The following is a 23,584-nucleotide window of genomic DNA, read 5'->3' on the forward strand; positions in this document are numbered from 1 at the left end:
TCTAGATAGATAGATAGATAGATAGATAGATAGATAAATGTCTAGATGTCTAGATAAATGTCTAGATAAATGTCTAGGGAAATGTCTAGATAGAGAGATGTCTAGATAGATACTATAGATAGATACCATAGATAGATAGATACCATAGATAGATAGATCTCTAGATAGATGTCTAGATGTCTAGATAGATAGATAGATACCATAGATAAATATCTAGATAGATGTCTAGATAGATACCTTAGATAGATAGATACTATAGATAGATACTTTATTCATCCTCTAAGCGAAATTGACACTTCCATCAGTATCCTTGTTTTGAAAAAATAATATAATAAAAAAAAGATATAGAATACAAAAATACCCAATATAACGTTTCGCTATAGAGTATTTAAATAGTGTTACAGAAAATACACATTGTTATAAAAAAGGGTAATATGGAAATGTGGGGTCAGGTCTAATGTGGGCTTTTACTCCCCCGGGTGGAGTTAAAGAGCCTCGTGGCATGAGGAAGAAATGACCTCCTCAGTCTGTCCGTGGAACAAGACTGTGACAGCAATCTGTCCAAATGACTCGATAAAACCACATCTCTCATTTCCATTCACTTATGTCATCACAATACAAAAAAAGGTGAATATGCTCACGTGTCTTGAGAGTTTGCATGGCGAGGCGGTCAGTTTCAAGGAGGGTTGCTTGCAAAGAGTCCAGGACAGCAAAAGTCCTTCGTTCTCGACGTCCTCTAGACATGCGATCACCTGATGACGCGATCAGACGACAGATGACGAGTGCATCGATAGTGTCGTTTTCACGAAATCGAAAAGTGAAATGGAGTTGCTAATAGCAGTGTCTGAAATAACGTCGGGCGTAAAACTTACAAAACGTCTTTGCCCGCGTGGCCGACAACTTTTATAAGACAAAAAACAAACCGACAGATTTTTCTTTCAAATCAAACGTTTGCTTTATTCCGATTTCGAAATCTTTGTTCGGTTTGGAAATTTAGGAATTTCGGTTCGTTGGGCAATTTGCATAGTCGGCAGCCAATCAGAAGCCTGCGTGGAATAACTTTGTGCTTCCGGACTTTCCCGAGCGTTATAAGGTCATTTTCCAAAGTAGACGCACAGAGAACACAAGAAAAATGGAGAAGTGGTTAGGAATCAAGCCAAAACCTCAGCCCTAGAAAAACGATTCAAAAGAAGCTAACAAAATGTTTGACGCTACAAGACGTAAACGTACATGAAAAGCATGGTGGAAAGAGTTCACGTGGCTTGTAGCAGACGACGTAACGCAAATATTGCATGAATGAAGAGGAGTAAATACAGGTACATACGGATGGCAGATGGAAAACAGCCGTGTCATATACATTTAACGAATGTTATAAGTAGATTTATAATAAACTTAAATTTAAAGTGTTGTTCTGTTATATATTCAGATGATCAATCCTTAATACTTGGCAACAATGTTTTTTTTCTTTCGCGATGAGTCGTCTTATTGTGTTTCAAGTTGTGAAAAATGGGGCAGGCGACTTTATGGCTGGGCAGGCAACTTTTCAGAGTTGTCTTCCCCGGTGGCCGCTAAATTTTTCGCATGAGTTTCAGACACTGCTAATATAAGTAAAAATAAATCAATTGATTGTTAAAACAAAGCCATCCAATCAACAGTTGTTAGGGTAGAAAAGAATACATTGGATATCTTATTTAATTACCGTAAATTCCGGACTATAAGCTGCTACTTTTTTCCCAAACGTTCAACCCTGCGGCTTATTCAGTGATGCGGCCAATTTATGTCATTTTTCTAACGGCCGCCAGCGGCGCTCGAGTACAAAAGGTAAGATTTTGACCGGTGGAATATATGCGCCGAGGAAGACTGCAACTTCTTAGCTTGTGCACAAATTAAATTAGCGTAGACATATCCTCACCATGCAAATCGCAAAAAGAAAGGCACATGACGCAGCTTTCAAGCTAAAAGCAATCGAGCAGTCCGATAAAGAAGGAAACAGATTTACTGCACGTAAACTTTACTTTGCGAGCGCGTTGCTAGCGTGTTTTAAATAAGGGAGCATAGTCTCTTTCCCACACTGGGGAAGACGACTTTGATGACGTCAGTTGTAAGGAGGAAGATGAGGACGGTTTACCGCGATTACTACAAGTACGGTATGTTGTTTTAACAGCCGTTTATTGTGTTGCGAGCGTGTTGCTAGTGGCGTTTTGCTACCCTTCACGGGCACGGTTTGGGGTGAAAGTTATTATTATTAAAGCTTTGAAAACTCTCTCGGTGTACCGTCTTTCTTTGTAAATATGTGTAACCATGTATAATATGTATTTGCAACTGTATATTTTTGTCATGTATTTATTTTAGAGACTTATTCTGATATGTTTTCCACGGGTGAATCAAAAAGAAGGGGCGAAAACAACGGGGGCTGACGGGAAGTGGAGTAAAGGTGAGACGTGTTTGTGGACGCAGTGGACAATAGTGGATATATATTTTTCCCCACCCTTACCTTTGGAAATATACATTTTTTTCCCCTTGGATTATTTTCAACGGGACCCGGACTCTGCAGGTCTGCATCAAACCTTAAGTACCGGTATCATTTTCCGTTTATTTTGCCGGCTGTGGTTTTTGGACTGTGTACTTTATATTCAGTAACAATCGCGGGACTCAAAGTCGGGTTTGGGTTAAATTTGTGATTGTGTTACATGTTTTAATGTGGGTGCATGCGGCTTATATACAGGTGCGCCTTGTGTAAGTACAAAAGCGGTTATCCTCTTAAAATGCGGTGGGTGCGGTTTATAATCAGGTGCGCTCTATAGTCCGGAATTTACGGTAAGTATATCCTTGAAACAATCACTAAAGCCAGCAAGTTATTCATTCATTTTGATCGTTTCCAGCAATCCCGTGATAATGAGCTGTCAATATCCCCGATCATAATGTTTACAATCTCCATGACGTCAGCTCTACAGAGCGTGTCCTTTTTGCGCGAGCGGCTATTTGACTAGCAATGCAAATGTTGTCGCTCGTAAAAGAGATGCGCAAACTAAAAGAAAGCGGGCGGAGCGGCTCGGTACCTTTGCCACGGTAGGTGCGACGGTAATCCGATAAGTGTCCGTGGACACGGCAGCCGGGGACTGCCGAGTCATCGTCACAGGAAACGCCACGGTGTCCACTCGACATTTACAATGTAGGACCTGCCGGGTGAGAAGACCGTGTGGTTAAAGTGAGATTCACGCGATTGTATTGTATACATTGCACTTTAAGAAGCCCGTAGATCACATATGTCAGAGTCATTTTACCTGGCCCGCGTGACGATATCAATATATTATTAGATCCGGCCCGCAGGCCGCTGCAAGCCAGCAGCCCGCAGTACGCATGAATACTACATTTCCCACAATGCAACGGGGACGCGCCGAGCGGGAGCAAAGCGGGAGGCGGTTTGATTTATTTAGCAGTCGATCAGCAGCAGTCATTAGCATAACAGCAAAAATTAGCCCACAGATACCCATCAACAATGGCTAAACGGAAGGTGGACACTGAAAACCGGGGCTTTCAAACAAGTAATGTAGAGTTGTAGTAATACAGTACTGTATATAAATGTATGTAAATACAGTAATAATACAGTAATGTTTCCTGTGCAATTACACATTTGAAGTTTTTACTCCGTTCAAGTTTAAAAGTTAAATATGCACATAAAGAAGGTCTTGTTTTTTGTTGTTCCCCTCTGGAATTTTAAAGCTTTATTGTCTATGTTGACTATGTTGTTTTTGTTTGCCGACTCTGTCCCGGGAGTGTTTCTTGTTTTTTGGCTTTTCATGGAAAATAGATCTTGATGTGGACAACAGTCTTTTGATAAAATTGTCTCGTATTTAGCAGAGAAAATGACTTTTGATTGTTATTATTTGTTAATCAGTAATTCCTTTTTTTCACACTAACCCAGTGAAAGCCCAGAAAGGAAAGTCAATGTACATTTGAGCAGGACAGATGAGGTCCAGTGTGTTGATTGCTATTGGTTTTAAGTAACAAGAGATTTTTGCACTTTATTTTATTGTATTTCGAGGCAATATTTCTTTTTAATAATTTCAGATGATTGAATGATAGAAAATGGTTATGAGTTGTTGTTATGAGATATGTTATGAGTTTTTTATATAAAGGACATTTGTATTTTGTGCCTGCTGAAATTAAAAATGAGAGTCATAAGAAAATATTGCTTTATTTATCCAATCATATTGTAATATATTTGTTGTGTTTTCAGTAGGTTAAATCTTGGTTTCAGTAAAGATTGGACAGTCCGGCCCTCGGCTTGTAGCCAAATGTTTTATTTGGCCCTCCGTCCATTTGACTTTGACACCCCTGCCGTAGATAAACAATGTGACCCGACCATTTGATGTCATCAGTACAAGTTAGAAGTAAGATGGGGCCTGAAAATCCTACACTACCCGGCCCTTGGGTATATATGTAACGGGTGTAATAATAACATTTGTTTTATTGAAATTCCTGCTGAAATATGTTGTATAGTTTCTGTAGAAGTGTCCTACAGCTGACAAATCTCTCAACATGCACAGTAATGTGATTGATGTTGTCAAGCTGTTTGGATTTATTTTCGTTTTCTTTCTGTTGCGCTAAAATGTTAATTGTCTTTTATTAGCATATTTGGTATTGGAGAAATCCCAAAGTCATTGAAAGTAATCAAGTTGAAGTAACCCTACCCAACCCTGAGGACAACCATGTCGGTGTAGAGAAATTGGCATAATGGCTGCCCCATTAACACAATGAGATTTTGTTAAAGGAATTAAAAAAACAGGGAAAAAGAAGAAAAAGTTTGTGTCGCATTCAAATCATTTCCAATGATACCAAGTCAATCTTGTTGCCAACATTGTACTTCCACTCAAAAATGGGATTAAATACAGTTGTGTATCGTGCAACCGACTCAATAAGCCCCCCTAAATGTTAATATTATGCGACAAAAGATACCAGGAAGAAATGGAAATCTTGTGAAAGAATTGTTGTAAAATCAAATGACGTTTGTAGGCCGTACAACCTTTGCAATCGTACATGAGTCAATTCATTCAAGAGTGAAAACATTTTTTGCATTGCTGGAAACTCAGCTATATGTAAGTTGATGTCAAGTTTTGGACATGTTTGATAGTGACTCAGTTGCCACACTTGGGATTGCCGTTGCTCACTGTTGTTTCAAGCGTTGCTCACCGACTTTGTGTGAACGCTCAGACCCCTAAGGAAAATGACAAGGAACATTGCTACCCACCGTTCTGTGTGCCGATTGGTCAGCGCAGGTCACGCTCTCAATTACCGGGGCCGTAAAGTGGACGCTGTCGTCAAAAGCGATTTGGATGGAACTCTGCGACAGAGGGAGACAGAGAACAAACATACCGAAGGTTACGTAAGGGTTTTGGGGACGACAGGAAAGATTGTGAACTGAAGCGCTGCAAATTTGCATGCGGCTAAAAAGCAATTATCCTGAGTCCATAAAGGAGGTGAATCCCCCTTCCCCCCCCAAGCCGGGCTCATGAAACAACCACTGGATCACGAGGACACGGACTAACTAGGGCAATTTCTGAATTTTAAACACGTCTGCTATGATCCCATTTCATGGCTACGACACTACAACCATCAAATCGAGTGTTTTACAATGCCGAGGTTCGCTCTTTAAAAAGATGAACCATCTAGTGCACAGGTGTCAAAGAGGCGGCCCGCGGGCCAAATCAGGCCCGCTAAGGGATTGAATCCGGCCCGCGAGACAACACTCAGAGAAGCGCAAGAGAAAAACAAGCGGCAGGTTGAAATATGTCCACTTGATGTTGCCAGAGCCAGGTGCCTCGAACAAAGACACTGTACTTGTATTTATTTCTCTCTCTCTCTCTCTCTCTTCTCCCATTCTCTGTCTTTTTCACTCTCCGTGTCTCTCTTTTTCTCTTCCTTTGTTGCTCTTTGTCTCTTTCTCTCTCTGTGTCTTTTGACCACTTTTGCTCTAACTTCCTTTTTTCCTTTTCTCTCTTTTCTTTTTCTCTCTTCATACCCATCGCGCTTTCTTTTCTTTTCTCTCCTTATGTCTTTCTATTTCTCTTTGGATTTCTTTCTTCCTCTCCTTTTCTGTTCCCCCTTTCTCACGACTTTTTATCTTTTGTTTCTCACGCTCTCGCCCTCTCTCTCTTTTTCTTTCTTTGTCCCGCCCTCTCTCCTTTTCCCTCCCTCTTTCTCTTTTATTTATCTCTCTTTTTCTTTCTCTTTAATCTACTAGACCGGCCCCCGACAGAATGTTTTTTCTATCTTGTGGCCCCGGAGTTAAAATGAGTTTGACACCCCTGCATTAGAGGATCATTTAAAGCACAGGTGTCAAGCAGGCGGCCCGCGGGCCAGATCAGGGCCGCCAATGGTTTGAATCCGGCCCGCAAGACAACAGTGAGAAAAGCGCAAGAGGAAAATGAGCTGTAGTTTTAAATATTTCCCCCGAATGTCACCAAAGCCAGTTAACACTTGCAAAACAATTGTGGTAGTATTTCTCTCTGAGTCACTTCTTTTTCATTTATTTCTCCCTCTTTTTCTTTCTCCTGTTTGCTCTCTTTCTATCTCTTTTTATCTTTTCTCTCTCATTCTAACATTTCTTTTTCTCTGTCTTGCTCTCTTTCTATTTTCTCTCTCATTTACACTATAATTTTCTTTCTTTCTATTTTTCTCTTTCTTTCTTACCCTCTCTCTTTCCCTTTTTCAACCTCTCTCTCTCTCACCTCACTTTAGTCTCTTTGTCTCCTGCTGACTCTTTCTTTCTGTCGTTTCACTTCTCTTATTGTTTTTATCTTTCTCTTTTTTCACTTTCTTTTTCTCTCTATATCCATTTCTCCCTTCTTCTCCATTCTGCTCTCTTTTTCTCTCACTGTTACTCTGTCTCCCTTGTTCTCCCTATCTGTTTATCACTCTCTCTTTCCCCCTCTCTTTCTCTCTCTTTTTCTCCCTCTCTCTTTCTTTTACGAGTCCGGCCCCCGTGAGATTTTTTTATAGCATTTGTGGCCCCCCAGCTAAAACGAGTCTGACACCCCTGATTTAAAGGGACGTTGTTCAATAATTGAAGACTTTATGTCGCTGTATCGAGTATTGTTCGGGAGACGCATGTGTGAGAAAGCAAATCCCCCGTTGTCAGAACATATGTTCCTCTTGATGCTAGTCCCTTCCAAACTGAAACGTGGAGGCCATGATATAACCGAGCCGTGTTGTGGCAGTTTAATGCTTGCGTCCGATGGTGCATTTCTGATGCGGGAGTGAGGCAAGAATCAAAGTGCAATTCTGGAGAAAAAACAGCAGTCAGGGGAGGCTTCGCCTGTTGTCATCGAAAAAAATATATTAATTGGTTATGTGTCAGGCACTGTGGCTTAGTTGGTTAAAGCGCCTGTCTAGTAAACAGGAGATCCTGAGTTCGAATCCCAGCAGTGCCTCGAGTGACATGGCCGCTTTCTGGTGTCCCGTTTTATCTGGTGGGACGAAGGCATGACCAACTTGGGTGCCGAGGTGCCTACATTGTTTGGGCAATTGGGTTGGCCCTAGTTCAAAAAATTGTGTTTTTTTTTTGCTATTTTTTTTTCCCCTTTTATTTTCTTTGTTATTGTATGTGTTTTGTCTTGCTGTCGGTCACCCCTCTTGAGGGATATGACCAAGGTAGATAGATAGATAGAATAGGTTATATTTATTCATAATTTAAATTCTTTCTTGTTTCACTAACTGTTTGGATTTTTCAAAATTGCAAAATAAATATTATTAATGCATTTCATATGTCATGTATTTACTGTTCAACTGCTGCTAATAAGCCCATTTCTGGTTTACAGGGATATAAATGTTGACTTGATTTTCCATCCATGATGTGCACCGCTTATCCTCAGTAGGGTCACGGGGGTGCTGGAGCCAAACTCAGCTGTCTTCAGGCAGTGGGCAGGGGACACCCTCAACTGGTCTCAGGGCACACGGGGACGGACAATTCGCTCACTCATTCACAAATAGGGACAATTTGGACCAGCCAATTCACCTGACATGCATGTTTTTGGAATGTGGGAGGAAACCGACGTAAGCACGGGGAGAACATGCAAACTCCACACCGGAGGTTGGATCTCATGACCTCAGAACTGTGCCGCACAGCTGCCATACTTGATGTTATTTTATATTTTATTTGCCTGTCCCGGGAGTGAGGTTTATTCACGAATTGATGTCTCTATTGACCGGGCTCTGTGCCTAATTGGTTTTAGATAGGGCATTTTTGTTTCTTTTTTGTACAAATTAGATTTAAACATTTCCACTGTTCTTTTTAATGCTATCCATTTCTTGTGTTCATCATTTGCCACATTAGTAAATCAACTTTGTGTTGAATCTAAGAAAAAAATTAACATTCATCCGATATTTCTAATAATGGTTTCAATAGACAGTGACTGGTCGACTATTAAATTAATCATTACTTGCTGCCCTTGGTACATTCCATTTTTTATGCTACAGTTTATATATATTGCTTTCTTATCAGTAAATCAAATGGTGGATAAGGTTCATTTTTCTGTAAATCTGTGCCTCACCAGATACGAACCTCACCAATTGTCACTTGATGCTAACGTAGCTCCAACACGATGCTTACACAATCAGGCATTACAAACAGCCATGTTTACTCTGATCGGCTACGGTCTAGAAAAAAAAAACGCTGGGTCAGCGGACCATTCATCGCAGCAGAAGAGCACGGCGAATAATAAAGCCGTGCATCTGGCGTGGCGCGGCATCCAGAAACCAATAGCGATTGACTGCCTGCTGAAGGATTTTATACATGTGACTATAAAGGATTTTATACGATTGAATACAAGTTACATTTATTGAGTTTAATGCTGTAGTTATTTACTGACTGTGCCTTTATTCAATGAGCAGTGAAAGTTCAGGGCACCCTGGTGGGAAATATTGTTTACAGGAATGGCGAGAACGTGACGTAAGGCTGATAAGATAATCAGCACATCCAGACGCAGAAAGGCCCTGATGACGGAGGACGGCAGGCATTGTTTTGAGAAACGCTCTACGTTGTTTTGAGGAACCACAGACATCGGGACGCTCGTCTCTGAGATTGTGAAGCTCACGTTGGGCTTCATTGGAACGCCCATGGGAGGAGCCGGCACACCGTCTTGCAGGGAAACGTGGGCCGTGAGGCGAAGGCTGGAGGACTTGAAAAGAAGGCTTCCCAGAGACTCCGACGACCCTAATTCGGCAATTTTCGATGGACTACACCTAGTTAAATTGCTAATGAAATTAAATCTGTCCCCGTGTGAAAATATCGGCTTTCTTGTTTATCTTTTCAATCACGAAACGAGCGCGCATTTTGAATCTAGGTGAATGTAGGTTGTGTTTGGTTAATGGAGTCAGATAACTAGTTCGAACAATTTGGTAAACGCTACATTTTGAATTTTAATTCCCAACACCGCTCACATGCGGAGAAGTCGTCTACCACGAGGCTAATTAAGATCATTAGCACATGACGAGCAAATTCCCGTGAACGTCATTGCTAATCATGCCAAGACGAGTCGAAGTGCACCCGTGAGATATGAGCAAATTAAGAAAGTGGGGGGAGGGTGCTGGAATTAATCAGTGCCTGTTAGAAAGATGGGTCAACAGAGGGACCCTTTACTATCCGTGGAAGGTAGAAAAGTGCCAGAACTACATAACTACGTCCACGAGTGCTAAAACAGGAGTAGTTTTTTTTTTTTTTAAACCTATTATAAAGTGTTTAGCGCAGCCTATCGGTAAATATAAAGCCCCTGGGAATGATTTCAGCATGATAAATCACCATTACAAGGCAGGAGTGGCTTGGATCAGATCATTTTCCACACATTAAGAGAGCCCCCACATCCTAGTTTTGCTTCCTGCATCCAGCGATTCAAGTGTGGAGGCGGCCCCGTCTGGCAAGTGTAGGCGTAGTGAAACAGTGCGGTCAGAGTAGCGAATACATGGATAAGTACAAATAGATATCGCCGCAAACTTTTTTTTTCTAAAAAGATTACAAAGTCCATCCGTCATTGTCGGGGCAGAGAGGGATGAGGTTTCATGCAACGCCATGGTGACCAAAATTTTTTGATCACGTCACCTAAACATTCTAGCAAAGTTCATGCATTGTTCATGCATAAGTTCAGTGTTCTTGTAACAAAATGTCCTTTTGCTAGCAAAGTGCTATTCTGTTTAAGAAATATCTAAAAGAAACAATTAGAAGTGACCCTAAATAACTACTCAGAGTTACTTTACATGAAGTAGTAGTTACATTGATTGCACATATCTTACATCTGGCTCTTTGAGGAAAGCCATTAAATCGAAGGGGCAAACAAGTTTTGTCACGGTTGCCATGGCGCCCAATTGGCCGCGCCCGTGTGGCGCCAGCTTCTGTCACGGTTACCATGGCGCCCAATTGGCCCCCGCCGTGGGCACCAGCTGAAGCTTGTTGACAGATTGGCTCCCTGTCAGTATTTAAACGCTGTCCTGATAGTCCCCTTTTGTCGGTCCGTCTGCGAATCACCCTTTTTACACGGCAAGCCCTTTTTATCGCCTGTCCTATGTTTTTGCTCTTGTTTTTCTCCCGCTACGATCTGTTTGATCTCGACCACGGCTACTCTCCTCTCCTGATTTTCAACTTTTTTCCTTTCTCCCCTACTCCCTGCGACCACAGATCTCCGGATCGAGTGTACGCTCCTTTCGCTTCTCCCAACTAAAACTGTGAGTAACGTTACGCAAGTGGGTCCCGTTTCCTGTTCTGGTCCTGACAAGTTTTTACACCTCTGACCAATGATAAATATCCCCAAAAGATATGTACAGTGGAACCTGGGTTTTCGAACGCCTCTCAGTTCGAACAAATCAGAGTCCGACCAAAAATTTCGAGAAATTCTTGCTTCGCTGTTCGGTCAAAAAAAAATCGGAGTTTGAACGCTGGTAATGCGTGAGGCGTACGCTAGGGTGCCATGCTGAGCGGCGTATGGGTGTTTTAGCCCCTTATTATGCCTCCGAAGAAAGTCAGTGCAAGCAGCAAAGTTGCTACAGGTGAAAAAAGAAAAGTAGTGCGTACAACTATTGCATTTAAGAAAGAAATAATAGCACCACCATACACCTGCGCCTTCTGCTGACCACCACAAAAGTAAGAAATCCTATTCATAATTCTTTTCTTTATCCTTTTTTTTATTTTTACACATTCATGTTAGCGTAATCTTTCGTACGGAAGATTACGATAACGCGAACGTACTGGGTTAGCTTTATGTTTACGTTGAACATTCAAGGTAAATATTCAGGGTGTTGGAACGGAGCCCCCTTTCCAATGAACCGTTCACTACATGTTGTGGAGACCCATCTGCTAAATGACTTGTAAAGGACCTGATTTTTTTAGTTTTACACGTTCACGTTAGCGTAATTTTTCGTACGGAAGATTACGAAAACCTGGACGTACGATTAGCCCGGGTTAGCTTTATGTTTCCGTTAAACATTCAAGGTAAACATTCAGGGCGTTGGAACGGATTAAAACAATTTACATTATTTTTAATGGGAAAAATGATTTCGGTGATCGAACAAATCGCTTTTCGAACAGGGTTCTGGAACGGATCATGGTCGAGAACTGAGGTTCCACTGTAGATATTTGTTTAGCTGGAGCCCAATTCAGGTTCGGTTAAAATACGATACAGACCCATACGAATGGAATGGAATGTTGCGCATCGTCGCAGCACAGGCAACAGACTCCATTTTGTCACGGCCACGACAAAGCTGGCGGCAAATCTGCTGCTTTGTCCTTGTGACGCGCGCTCGTGTGCTTATTCCCGGGATTTCCCGAGGGCGACCGCATTGTCACTTCAGGTTTGTCAAAAATTGCATTGAAGGCCTGCGGACAGGAGACTTGTTAAAAGCACGAGGGTCAACCAGGAATACGCTCAGCCTCTGGCTTCTGCTGACCCCTAGATGCCTTTTCTGTCTTTTCGGTTCTATTTTCAATGGCTACCTCCAAAATGTAATATTTCTCTTTTCAACGGACTTCGACAAACGGTTTAACCCTCGTGTTGTGTTGGAAATGGGCACAACTAACTGTTGTTGGCAGGTCCATTTTAAGCAGGGGTCTAACTCAGTTCTAACCACCAAAGACACAGGAGTAGCGAGGCTTTTAACTAGGACAAAAAAGTCATCCGATCTGTGCCTGAAAAAAAAGATCAACCAGCCGATTTTGGCTAACCTGCATTGGCTCCCTGTTAGCCTAAGATGTGATTTCAAGGTTCTCTTAGTATTATACAAAATCATACATGGACTTGCTCCCTCATATCTTTCGGATCTGATTTCCCCCTATGTTCCGGTCCGAAGCCTTCACTCTGAAAACGCTGGTCTACTGGTGATCCCGAGAAATCTGAAGGTTTGAGAGTGTTCTCCATTCGGGCCCCGGTGCTGTGGAATGCTCTTCCCCCTGAGATCCGATCTGCATCCTCAGTGGAAATGTTGAAATCGAAGATTAAAACACACTTCTACTCTATAGCATATGAATAACCTATACTTTTTGTGGACAATATCTGTGTATTATTTGTAATTGCAACATCCTTTGCTGTCTGGTAATCCTGAAAGGGGGATACCACATGTGCGGTCCCTTCTCAAGGTTTCTTCATTTTCCTCATGTTGAGGTTTTTGAGTTTTTCCTTGCCCTCATGTCGGTTTTAGATCAGGGGATGGTGTCATAATAGTCTGTGCAATAACCTGTGAAGCCCTTTGAGACTCTTGACTCGTGATTAAGGGCTATACAAATAAAAATGACTTCACTTAACAATCTAACATCATTATATGCATCCAACACCATGTAATAAAAATTACCATGACAGAAAAAATAATTTTCCAAAATAGTTACTCGTTTGGACAATACCATGTCGGAAAAGGGCAAAATTTGAGATGTTCAGTACCATGTTTTGTATACCAATATCAGTGTCTGCAACTGGTGACAAAAAAGTTAGCGGACAGCAGGGCAGACAACTCTGAAAGTTGCCTGCCCCATTTTTCCCAACTTGAAACACAATAAGACGACTCATCGCAAAGAAAAAAAACATTTTTGCAAAGTATTAAGGATTGATCATCAGATTATATAACAGAACAACACTTTAAAACTAAGTCTATGATAAATCTACTTAGAACAATCATTGCGTGTATATGACATGGCTGTTTTCAGTCTGCCATCCGTATGTACCTGTATTTATTCCTCTTCATTCATGCAATGTTTGAATTGCGTCGTCTTTTACAAGCCACGTGAACTCCTCTTTCCATGATGCTCTAAATGTACTTTTACGTTTAGTAGCGTCATCCATTTTGTTAGCTTCTTTTGAATCTTTCTTCTGGGGCTGAGGTTTTGGCTTGATTCCTAATCACTTCTCCATTTTTCTTGTGTTCTCTGTGCGTCTACTTTGGCAAATGATATGCAAATGCACGACCTTATAACGCTCGGGAAAGTCCGGAAGCACGAAGTTATTCGATGCAGGCTTCTGGTTTCCTGCCGAGTATGCAAATTGCCAAACGAACCGAAAATTTCCAACCCAAGCAAAGATTTAGAAATTGGAATGAAGCAAACGGCTGATTTGAAAAAAATCTTTAGATTTTTTTCCCTTGAAAAAGTTGTCAGCCACCCGGGCAGAGACATTTTGTAAGTTGTACGCCCGACGTAAAAGATGCACGCCCCAGGCAGATGTTATTCCAGACACTGCCAATATCCAAAATAAGTAGTATTTGATAAAATCATCATAAGATTTGTTTCTGTAGAAAACTATATCCATTACTTGCAATTTACAGCAGTTGGTTAACTAGCACTGGCTCCCAGTCCACTTAGGATGTGACTTTAAGGTTCTCTTATTAACATATAAATGTTTGCAGGGACTTGCACCCTTTTATCTCTCTGATTTGATTTCCCCCTATGTTCCTGCACGTCTGCGCTCGGAAAATGCCGGTCTACTGGTGACTCCGAGAGCCAATTAGTCTGCAGGCTCGAGAGCGTTCTCCATCCGCCCTGCCTTCCGATATAAGATCTGCAACCTCAATGGAAGTTTTTAAATCAATGCTTGAGACACACTTCTATTCCAAAGTTTATGATTGATGCCCAGCTCATATTCTGTATTGTTCTGTCTTTTTCCGAATGCCTGCCTGGTGGTGAAACGAAGGAGAAGGACCATTGGAAATGAGTCAGCGAACCAGCGTTTGACCTGAGGCATGTGAACGCCTGCATGGACCAGCTGGCGGAGATGGGAAGCTGCGTCGTGGCCGTCATAGACTTTCTGGACTAGTTTACAGGCTGGGGGCGTCGCTGCTGTCATGCAATTTCCGGACAAATTCTCAACATCTTACCTAGTGTTTACTATGTTTGTGTACTGTAATGCTAAATGTAATTCACCCTGGTGATTGTGAAAGGGGGATACCACTTGTGAGGTCCCTTCTCAAGGTTTTTCTTTTTCCTCACGCCGAGGTTTTTGAGTTGTTCCTTGCCCGCATATTGGTTTAAGATCAGGTCATTGTATCATTGTAATCCTGTGCAGTCCTTTGAGACATTTTTGTGATTAAGGGTGTCAAAAATAAATTTGACTTGACAATTCCACCATTTAGCAGAACTAGACAGTGTCCACAGCAGCTCACGTGGCAATAAGTCCGCAGACATTTACACTCCGAGTGAGTCACAAACACGCTGAATCATGGGATGCCGACGACACGGATGTAATTGTTTTTTTCTGAGACTCGTGTTTCGTGGCTTTTATGTTCCTCTTCAAACACGCTACATTACTAGATGCTGAAACAGTCGTTTGAATGCATGCCGAGCAAATCGTCCCGTTGGCATCGCCGGGCCGTCATCAAGCAGCTGCAACGGAGGCCGGCGCCTGGATGGAAGCCAGAAGAGACGCGCAAAAGGCCTGCAGGACTTCTTCACACTCATTATCAACCTAATTGCATTTGACATTTTTAGAAAAGTGAGGAACCCAGCTGCAAACTGTAAATGCCGGAGCACTTAGCTTATCACTATGCAGATCTTCTTTCGGACCTCTCCGATAGATTTCATTTACATCCAGTGTTCATTTGAGCTGTGAAAAGTGATGGGTCCCAGGGACTCGCATGCTCAAAAATCTAGGGGTCCCAACAGAGATCTATGGGTCCCCAAAATTGAGTGTTATCCCGGTTGAAATTGTAAATCGGTGACAAATATATAATATAAATCTATATATTCATTCAGTTTTAATCAGTTTATTGATAATACAAATCAGTTATCACTTCAAGATTTTCAGTTCACAACAATATTGTACATCATACAAAATAATATTGCTGAAATAATTATATTAATCTATATTTTCATTCAGTTTTAATCATCACAGTTTATTGGTAATACAAAGCAGTTATCACTTCAGATTTTTCAGTTCATATATTCTTTGTGGTTTGCTGTCCCGCCATAGTTGGAATGCCTTCTCAAAGTCCAATCCATTATCATCCTCCTCATAGCGTCACCAGGAATATAATTTAGTCCATTTTGGCAGAATAGTCCTTTTCTTGCTAGTATTCTTTTGTTTATTTTCTTTCGTCGAATCGTTCGCTTCAACACACGTGTTTTCCTTGCCTTCGTGCCGGAATTATTGCCGTTGTTACCACTTTCTGTGTTATTTTTCGACTTATTACCGACACTGAAGAAATTACCAATTTTTTGTTGATTTGCACCTAATACCGACTGTTTTTTCGTAGGCATACTTCTCTTTCAATCGACAACCACCACAACAATGACGTCATCTCGAAGCAACGAGATCTCGTTTGCTGAGATCGGCGCGAGACCAAAACAACAATGGCGGATGGCGGATCTGCCTGACGAAAAGTTTGGAGTGCGGTAAATCATTGTTAAAAAAAAAAGTAATCGGGTAAGAATGACAATTTGGTGTCAAAAACGATGCGTCCCCAGCTAAAATCATGCGTCTAGGACGCATGGACGCGGGCAAACCAGAACACTGTACATCACTAGAAAATCTGTAGGGAGCAGGGCAGAGTTGATACCATTGTCGACTATCCATATATTTGAAGCTGTCGGTTGACATTCATTCCCATTCGGAGGAGCACATCATCTACAGAACTGACCTTGGGTCTTCTCACACACTGAAACCACTGATGACGATGCCATAAGAAAAACTGAGGGCTATACAAACTAACAAGACTTGAGCAAAATGGACTCTATCAGCGATAACATGGCGGGAATGCTATTAGATCAGTGGTACTAGTGATGACATCATCTGATGAGCAAATTAAAAAGCCAGATGGATCAAAAATCAGAAGAGTGTGTGCATCCCCCATTTACCGAACGAGGTGAGGGAGCCCTATCGTGGCTGCAGAGCCGGAGCTAAGGTGAAGGCTAAGCGGCTAGCGGCGATATAAGCCTTCGGTACCGTCTGTAATCATGGGAAATGTAAACTCTCTACCAATAAGACCAAAGAACTGGCTGTGCTGGTGAAAAACATTAAAGCGTATAGGGAGTGCACTTTGCTGTCTTTTACGGAAACCTGGCTCACGTCTAGCATCCCGGACGCTAACGTGGAGCTACCCGGCTTCAGCGCTGTTAGGCCAGACAGAGACACAAAAGCCTGTGGGAAACGGAGAGGAGGCGGACTCGCTATGTGAACAGGAGGTGGTGTAACCCTGGGCCTCTGATGCAGGGACGTCAGACTTTTGGTCTAGTGTGTCAAATCAAGTCAAGTCATTTTTATTTGTATAGCCTTAATCACAAACAGTCTCAAAGGGCTTCACAGGTTATTACACATAAGCAGTTTAGGTTATTCATATGCTATAGAGTAGAAGTGAGTTTTAAGCTTAGATTTAAACATTTCCACTGAGGTTGCAGATTGGATCTCAGGGGGAAGAGCATTCCACAACACCGGTGCCCGGTGTGTGACACCATCAACTTCGCTGTTGCTAAACTACCAACACAGCACCCTGAGGCCATCTATCGATCTATCTATCTATCCTTTTTAAAAGCATTTTGATTGTTCTCCAGACCGCACAAGCACTTTTAAGGGTTACACCGAAAAGAATCAACAGGCTAACCCCCTACGCGACATCCGAGGGACTCTAGTTTCACCTTGCCGGGGCAAAGAACGAGGTGCAGCTCGCCGGCACGGGTCACGTCCTGCGGCAGGTTTTTCCAGTTTTAGAAACAAGCTCGGAACATCTCGGACGACCAGACGTTTTGCAGATTCGGCCGGGATCGCCGTTCGGTATCATTTGCAGCAGAGTCATTAGCATACGCTGCAGACACATCTAGAATAACAGGCCTCTAGTGACAAGGTTTTTATCTTAATGAGTGGGTAGAGATGCTTTAGCTGCTATCTTAAGTCAGAAACTGTCAGCTGATATCACGTGGACACACTACAGATAAAAGCCATTAATGACGTCCTGTGTGGGAAATTATCTCTTGTAATTCATTTCTCGCAGAGTCCTATTTCTGAGCTGTTATTGAGTTTCCATCTGACTCCGGATAACAAGTAGAATGACAAATAATGAGCCACAACATTGGCCAAAATATGTCATTTCAAATGTATCATTCGATATGATTATGATTTAAGTCTCTTTTAAACGATAAACCTCACCGAATACAGATTAAAGGGACACTATGTGATTGCAACATCCTTTGCTGTCTGGTAATCCTGAAAGGGGGATACCACATGTGCGGTCCCTTCTCAAGGTTTCTTTATTTTCCTCATGTTGAGATTTTTGAGTTTTTCCTTGCCCTCATGTTGGTTCCAGATCAGGGGATGATGTCATAATAGTCTGAAAAATAGTCTGTGTAATAACCTGTGCAGCACTTTGAGACTCTTTGTGATTAAGGGCTATACAAATAAAAATGACTTGACTTGACATGACATGTACTTGGTCACAATATTGTGTAGTGCAACTAAAAACGAACGCTACAAAACACAGATATGAATACAGACTAGAGATTTTATCATGATCTTAATCATCTAATTACTGTATTTTTATGTTCAACTACTATTTTAATCTGTTTTGATGATCAGATGTGGGTAAACTTGGATGCTTTTGGGAGACCAGGAACGAATTAATAGGTTTTCATGTATTTAGCAGGGGGAAAATTCACTCGAGATATGAACAATTCCAGATACAGGTCAAGTCAAGTCATATTTATTTGTTGGGCCCTTAATCACTAAGAGTCTCAAAGGGCTGCACAGACCACAGATTATTGCAAACCGCAGACTATTATGACACCTCCCCTGATCTGAAACCTACATGAGGGCAAATAATACACAGATATTGTCAATATAAAATATAGGTTATTCATATGCTATAGAATAGAAGTGTGTTTTAAGTTTATATTTAAATATTTCCACTGAGGTTGCAGATGGAATCTCAGGGGGAAGAGCATTCCAGAGCACCGGGGCCTGAATGGAGAACGCTCTCCAACCTGCGGATTTTTTCTTGGCTCTTGGGATCACTAGTACAAACGAATTCATGTCGTATGCAAAGGTATTACTTAATAGACAAAATCAAAAAATGTTCCTGAACATTTATAGTAACATTTATATCTCAATACCATTCATTGATAAGGATGTACTGGCATGCAGTGGCGCTGAGCTGTCATTTTGCAGATATCGTAGTCAACAGGCATTGTGGGAAATACAATTTTGGGTCGAAAGTCTCCTGACCCTGGCAGCACGGCGGCGCAGTGGTTAGCGCGTGTGCGGCACAGTTCTGAGGTCATGGGTTCAAATCCAGCTACCAACCTTCCTGTGTGGAGTTTGCATATTCTCCCCGTGCTTGCGGGGGGTTTCCTCCGGGCACTCCGGTTTCCTACCTTATTACAATAACGATGCATGTCAGGTTAAATGTCCAAATTGTCCCTAGGTGTTAATGAGCAAGTGAATTGTCTGTCCCTGTGTGGAGGCAACCAGTTCAGGGCGTCCCCTGCCCACTGCCCGGAGATGGCTGGGATGGGCTCCAGCACCCCTGCGACCCTACTGAGGATAAGCGGTACAAATAATGGAAGGATGGATGAATGGAGGACCCGTTTATTTTTAGATGCTCATCGCGGGCCGCATGTATGATTTAGCGGGTCACGGTTGGCCCGCTAGCTCAGTTTGACACGTGTGCATTATTTGACTGCAGGCTGGAGTAAAGAATGCTATTTTTACAAGATGTAGGCGTTTATACAGCAATCTTTAAACTCTTACGCAATAACAAGCCCCATTAGCCACTACAACACCCACGCCAAGCACACTACACCTGTGCGGTTCTCCTGGACACAACCAGCAAACAGACTTCTCTGTTCCCCTCTTACATGAAAAAAAAACTCATTGTACTCACCCCATTCCTGCAAGCTTGCTCATTCAGAGCAACCACCCAGCTTCTGCGACACTGCTCGCTGAACGACTTGAAAGAGAAGAGAGAGGTAAGCAACCCCTGGAAGCCGACCTCAGATGCGCTTCCTCGGTCCCCGGCCGGGCGCAGCTTGAGCAGGAGGCGTCGCACCCCTGACGCCAAGCCGCTGTGAGGATGCAGCCTGAGGGGAAAACCCTGATGCCCGGACTTGCTTCTCCATTGCAGCAGAAGGCTCCGCGAGAACTGGAAGAGCCAAACCAGGACGATGAGTAGGGAGACCAGGAAAAGGCCCACGAGAAGCAGCCAGCCGAACTCCCGGAGCTCCATCACCATCTCCTGCAGCACCTCATGTTTACGTGGAAATGTTGGGAACTGTCAAAAGAAGGTAGAGGAATCCCTCAACCTGTCAAATGCACCAAACAGATCATTAACTTTGCGGCATTTTGAAATATTATATTTCAAACAGTTTAAAGAATGCATACCTGTCCACCTGTAAGTTTTTGCCGTACAAAGTACGTTTATGATGCATTTTAAGACGTGTACTACGTACAAGAAAATCTGTACGGAAAAACGCAATGATGGGTACCATCCGGTATACACCAACTATCACCAAACGGCAAATCAATCAAGTCAAATCAGTTCGCCGCGGTAGCCTCTATCTCGGTATCGTTTTTTTTCGTTGCAAACAAAGCGAGCGGTTTGATGCTACTGTGCGCATGCATCTGCCGCCTGGGGATTTCCCATCATGCATCATTCCGATCAAACGTAAACAAAGCGAAAGCAGAGCAGTAGGCCTAAATTACAACATAGTTTTGAATTTTCTTTGGATACAATCATCGAGTCGCAATGGCCGAACCTGAATGAAAACGCCGTAAGTCATTCTGATCTGAAAACAACAGGCGGGGTTGATTGAGTCCATTTGAAATACACGTATAGTGTAAGGAAGTCCGTCTCTTTTTAGAGAACCGGCTTTTTCGGCTCAACTCATTAAAGAGAGCCGGCTCTCCAACGGCTCACTTGCTTTGATACGAATTATGTTGTTGAATAAAGGAGTTAAGAAAAAAAGAAAGTATAAAAGGAGAAAATGAAAAAAGACAGTTTTATGGTTATCCCTTTAATCAGTATATTACCAACAATAATTGAATGCAGAAAATTAATTCATAATTTAAATAAGAAAATGGATTATTCTACTTAATTCTATTTGCATGTATTTTTTTCTTCTACGGTGAACGTGGAACTTTTTTTTATAATAAACCTCATTCATGTCGAGCAACTCAGTATCTCACAACCAGGGTTGGGTAGGGTTACTTTAACTTGATTACTTTCAATTACTTTTGGATTACTCCGATCCCAAATATGCTAATAAAAGACAAAAGAAACTAAATATGAATGTAATGACAACATTTTGTGCAGGCTTGGGGAGTAACGGAATACACGGAACGGCAAAAATGATGTTTGGATTTATTTTCATTTTGTTTCTGTCGTATTTTATGTTCGTTTTGCCGGAGATCAAAGCCAGGAGAGAAAGCTTACCACGTGTTGTGAGTCATCATTTTAGTCATATTTAGTTTCTTTTTTCTTTTATTAGCATATTAGGTATTGGAGTCATCCAAAAGTCATTGAAAGTAATCCAGTTAAAGTAACCCTACCCAACCCTGGTGCTCTGTGCAGCCGTTTTAGATGTCCCTCTCAAGGTTTCTTCATTTTACTCATGTTGAGGTTTTTGAGTTTTTCCTTGCCCTCATGTCAGTTTTAGATCAGAGGATGCTGTCATAATAGTCTGTAGTTTGCTCTAGTCTGTGGTCTGCAGGGTTGGGTAGGGTTACTTTAACTGGATCACATTCAATGACTTTTGGATGACTCCAATACCAAATATGCTCATAAAAGACAAAAGAAACTTAATATGAATAAAATTAGTAGATTTTGTGCAGGCTTGGGGAGTAACGGAATACATGGAACGGCAAAAATGATGTCGGCAAGCAGTTTGGATTGATTTTCATTTTGTTTCTGTCGCATTATATGTTCGTTTTGCCGAAGATCAAAGAGATCAAAGCCAGGAGAGAAACCTTACCACGTGTTGTGAGTCATCATTTTATTCATATTGACTTTCTCTTGTCTTTTATTAGCATATTTGGTATTGGAGTCATCCAAAAGTCATTGAAAGTAATCCAGTTACAGTAACCCTACCCAACCCTGACTATAACATGTTAAACTACATCAATAAACACGTTTGAAAAAAAATGTTGTAAGATTTTTTAGTATTTGGTAAGGGAAAATACGACAATTTGTAAGGGCATGGAGTCGACAGGTATGAGAATAGGAATCGTGACAAGCTCGTAGTGGCGTTAATTAAATCCAGTGTGACCGTGTAGCATCGCTTAATGTTTATTGTGAAAAAAGGCAACAAAATGGAGTTATAAGGAACCCACCGTTTAACCTGGACGGTCTTGACTGCTGTAGGCGAGGAATGGAAAGCAGGTCGCGGTAACATGAAGCTGGCTTCATGGCGACAAACGGCGGCGCCAACAACACATGACTCGGTCCCATTGCGCACTCAGCAGTCCTCACACGAGCATTTTACACTTAAATGACTTTTCATTTCTCCATTTCATCTCAGAATCTTCCCCCACAAAGCCGGTTTAAAACCTCCGCCGATCTCACCGCTACTGAGACCAACCTCTCGTTTCCACGTTAACAGCACCACAGTGACGTCAGCCTGCAGGTGGCGCTGCAGGGAAGGGATGTCGGAGGTAAAACGGAAAAAGAGTAAAGGGGCTTTCGAAATAAGAGTATGGTGGAACTTCGGCAATGACGTCACCCTCAAAGAAGCGTGAGCGAAATGGGGTTTTAAACAGTGACGTGCGTGACGTTCGCGTTAATACTATCACTAATTCTATTGTTAAGTGTGTGCCGAATAAGAATCCTTGGTTTCACTATCGCCCCCTGTCATGTGGGAAGATAATTCCATGCCCACTCTGCACGCAGATCTTTGGCACAATAATATGTTAAATGCTAATTGTATAATAAATATTCAGGGTTGGGTAAAATTACTTCAACTGGATTACTTTCAATGACTTTTGGATGACTCCAATAACAAATATGCTAATAAAAGACAAAAGAAACTCAATAGGAATAAAATGACTCCATTTTGCGCAGGTTTGGGGAGTAACGGAATACATGGAACGGCAAAAAGCTGTTTGGATTTAATTTCATTTTGTTTCCGTCGCATTTTATGTTAGTTTTGCCGGAGATCAAAGCCAGGAGAGAAAGCTTACCACGTGTTGTGAGTCATCATTTTATTCCTATTTAGTTTGTCTTTTATTAGCATATTTGGTATTGGAGTCATCCAAAAGTCATTGAAAGTAATCCAGTTCAAGTAACCCGACCCAACCCTGTAAATATTCCTAATTCAACATCAAAAAAGGAAATGCAAAATAGTGAAATTAAATAAATGTGAACCCTCATCAAGTATAACCATTCGTTACAACAATAGTGAACATTGTTTTATAACGAGATTAGACATGGCACTCCAGGATAAACACATAATAAAGACTTAAAAGAGAAAAACGAGATGAAACGGATGCCGAGATAAATTGGCAAAAATAGTTTCAATTTAGTGTTTGCAGAGTGGCCTTAGTGGTCACGGTTGCCATGGCGCCCAATTGGCCCCGCCCCTGTGGCGCCAGCTGCGGCTCGTTGACAGATTGGCAGCGTCATTTTTTCTTTGTCAGTCCGTCAACGAACCTCTGCCCCGCAAGACGTGGGTTTTGACTCGGTCCTGTTTCCTGTTGGTATTTCCTGTCTGGTATTGTTCCCGTTTATCTTGTCCTGTTTAATATCGGTTTCCAGTTTTGTTCCCGTCCAATTAGTCCTGTTTAATTTTCATATCCTGTTTCATTATCGACCCTGTCCGTCAGGAATCGACCCCATCTGTCCGATATCTCCTCGGGCAATTGGTATCGATCCCGTCGGCCTCTGGCTTCCCGTCATTCCACGCCTGACCGCTGCCTAACATGCATGACTCCCCATTTCCTGTAAAATAAAAGCCTGTGTGAGAAACGTCACGCGTTTGGGTCCTGATCCGGTTCCGGGTCCTGACATTAGTGCATTGTAACCATGGTGCAAGATTGGTTGGTTGGATCCCTTAAGCACACGGGTGGTATGGGCACCATTTCCTGTGGTGTGTCTTGGGCAAGTACAGCCTGATGGCACCCATCCCTCTCCAGGCCAACATATG

General features: G+C 42.1%; 1 protein-coding gene and 1 non-coding gene across 3 annotated transcripts in view; one reads left to right on the plus strand and one right to left on the minus strand.

Annotated features, from left to right (window-relative positions):
- Positions 1-22,115, minus strand: part of c2cd2l (c2cd2 like) — a 37,352-nt gene extending 15,237 nt beyond the window's left edge. Inside the window, exons 1-5 of one of the 2 annotated variants that reach the window (XM_088320474.1) lie at positions 21,777-22,115; positions 19,333-19,750; positions 5,252-5,344; positions 3,060-3,179; positions 642-752 (exon numbers count right to left, since the gene is read on the minus strand). In XM_088320474.1, coding sequence (XP_088176600.1) covers positions 642-752; positions 3,060-3,179; positions 5,252-5,344; positions 19,333-19,680 — 672 coding nt within the window. In that variant the 5' untranslated portion in view covers positions 19,681-19,750; positions 21,777-22,115. The remainder of the gene's footprint in view (positions 1-641; positions 753-3,059; positions 3,180-5,251; positions 5,345-19,332; positions 19,751-21,776) is intronic. The other variant, XM_088320475.1, reaches the window with a different exon arrangement.
- On the plus strand, positions 7,360-7,433 carry trnat-agu (transfer RNA threonine (anticodon AGU)). The gene has a single exon. It is a non-coding gene; the product is annotated as a tRNA-Thr (tRNA).
- Positions 22,116-23,584: the final 1,469 nt, after the last annotated feature.

Source organism: Urocampus carinirostris, chromosome 17 (genome assembly GCF_059441175.1).
Source record: "Urocampus carinirostris isolate Australia breed hairy pipefish chromosome 17, RoL_Ucar_1.0, whole genome shotgun sequence".
Classification (NCBI taxonomy): domain Eukaryota; kingdom Metazoa; phylum Chordata; class Actinopteri; order Syngnathiformes; family Syngnathidae; genus Urocampus; species Urocampus carinirostris.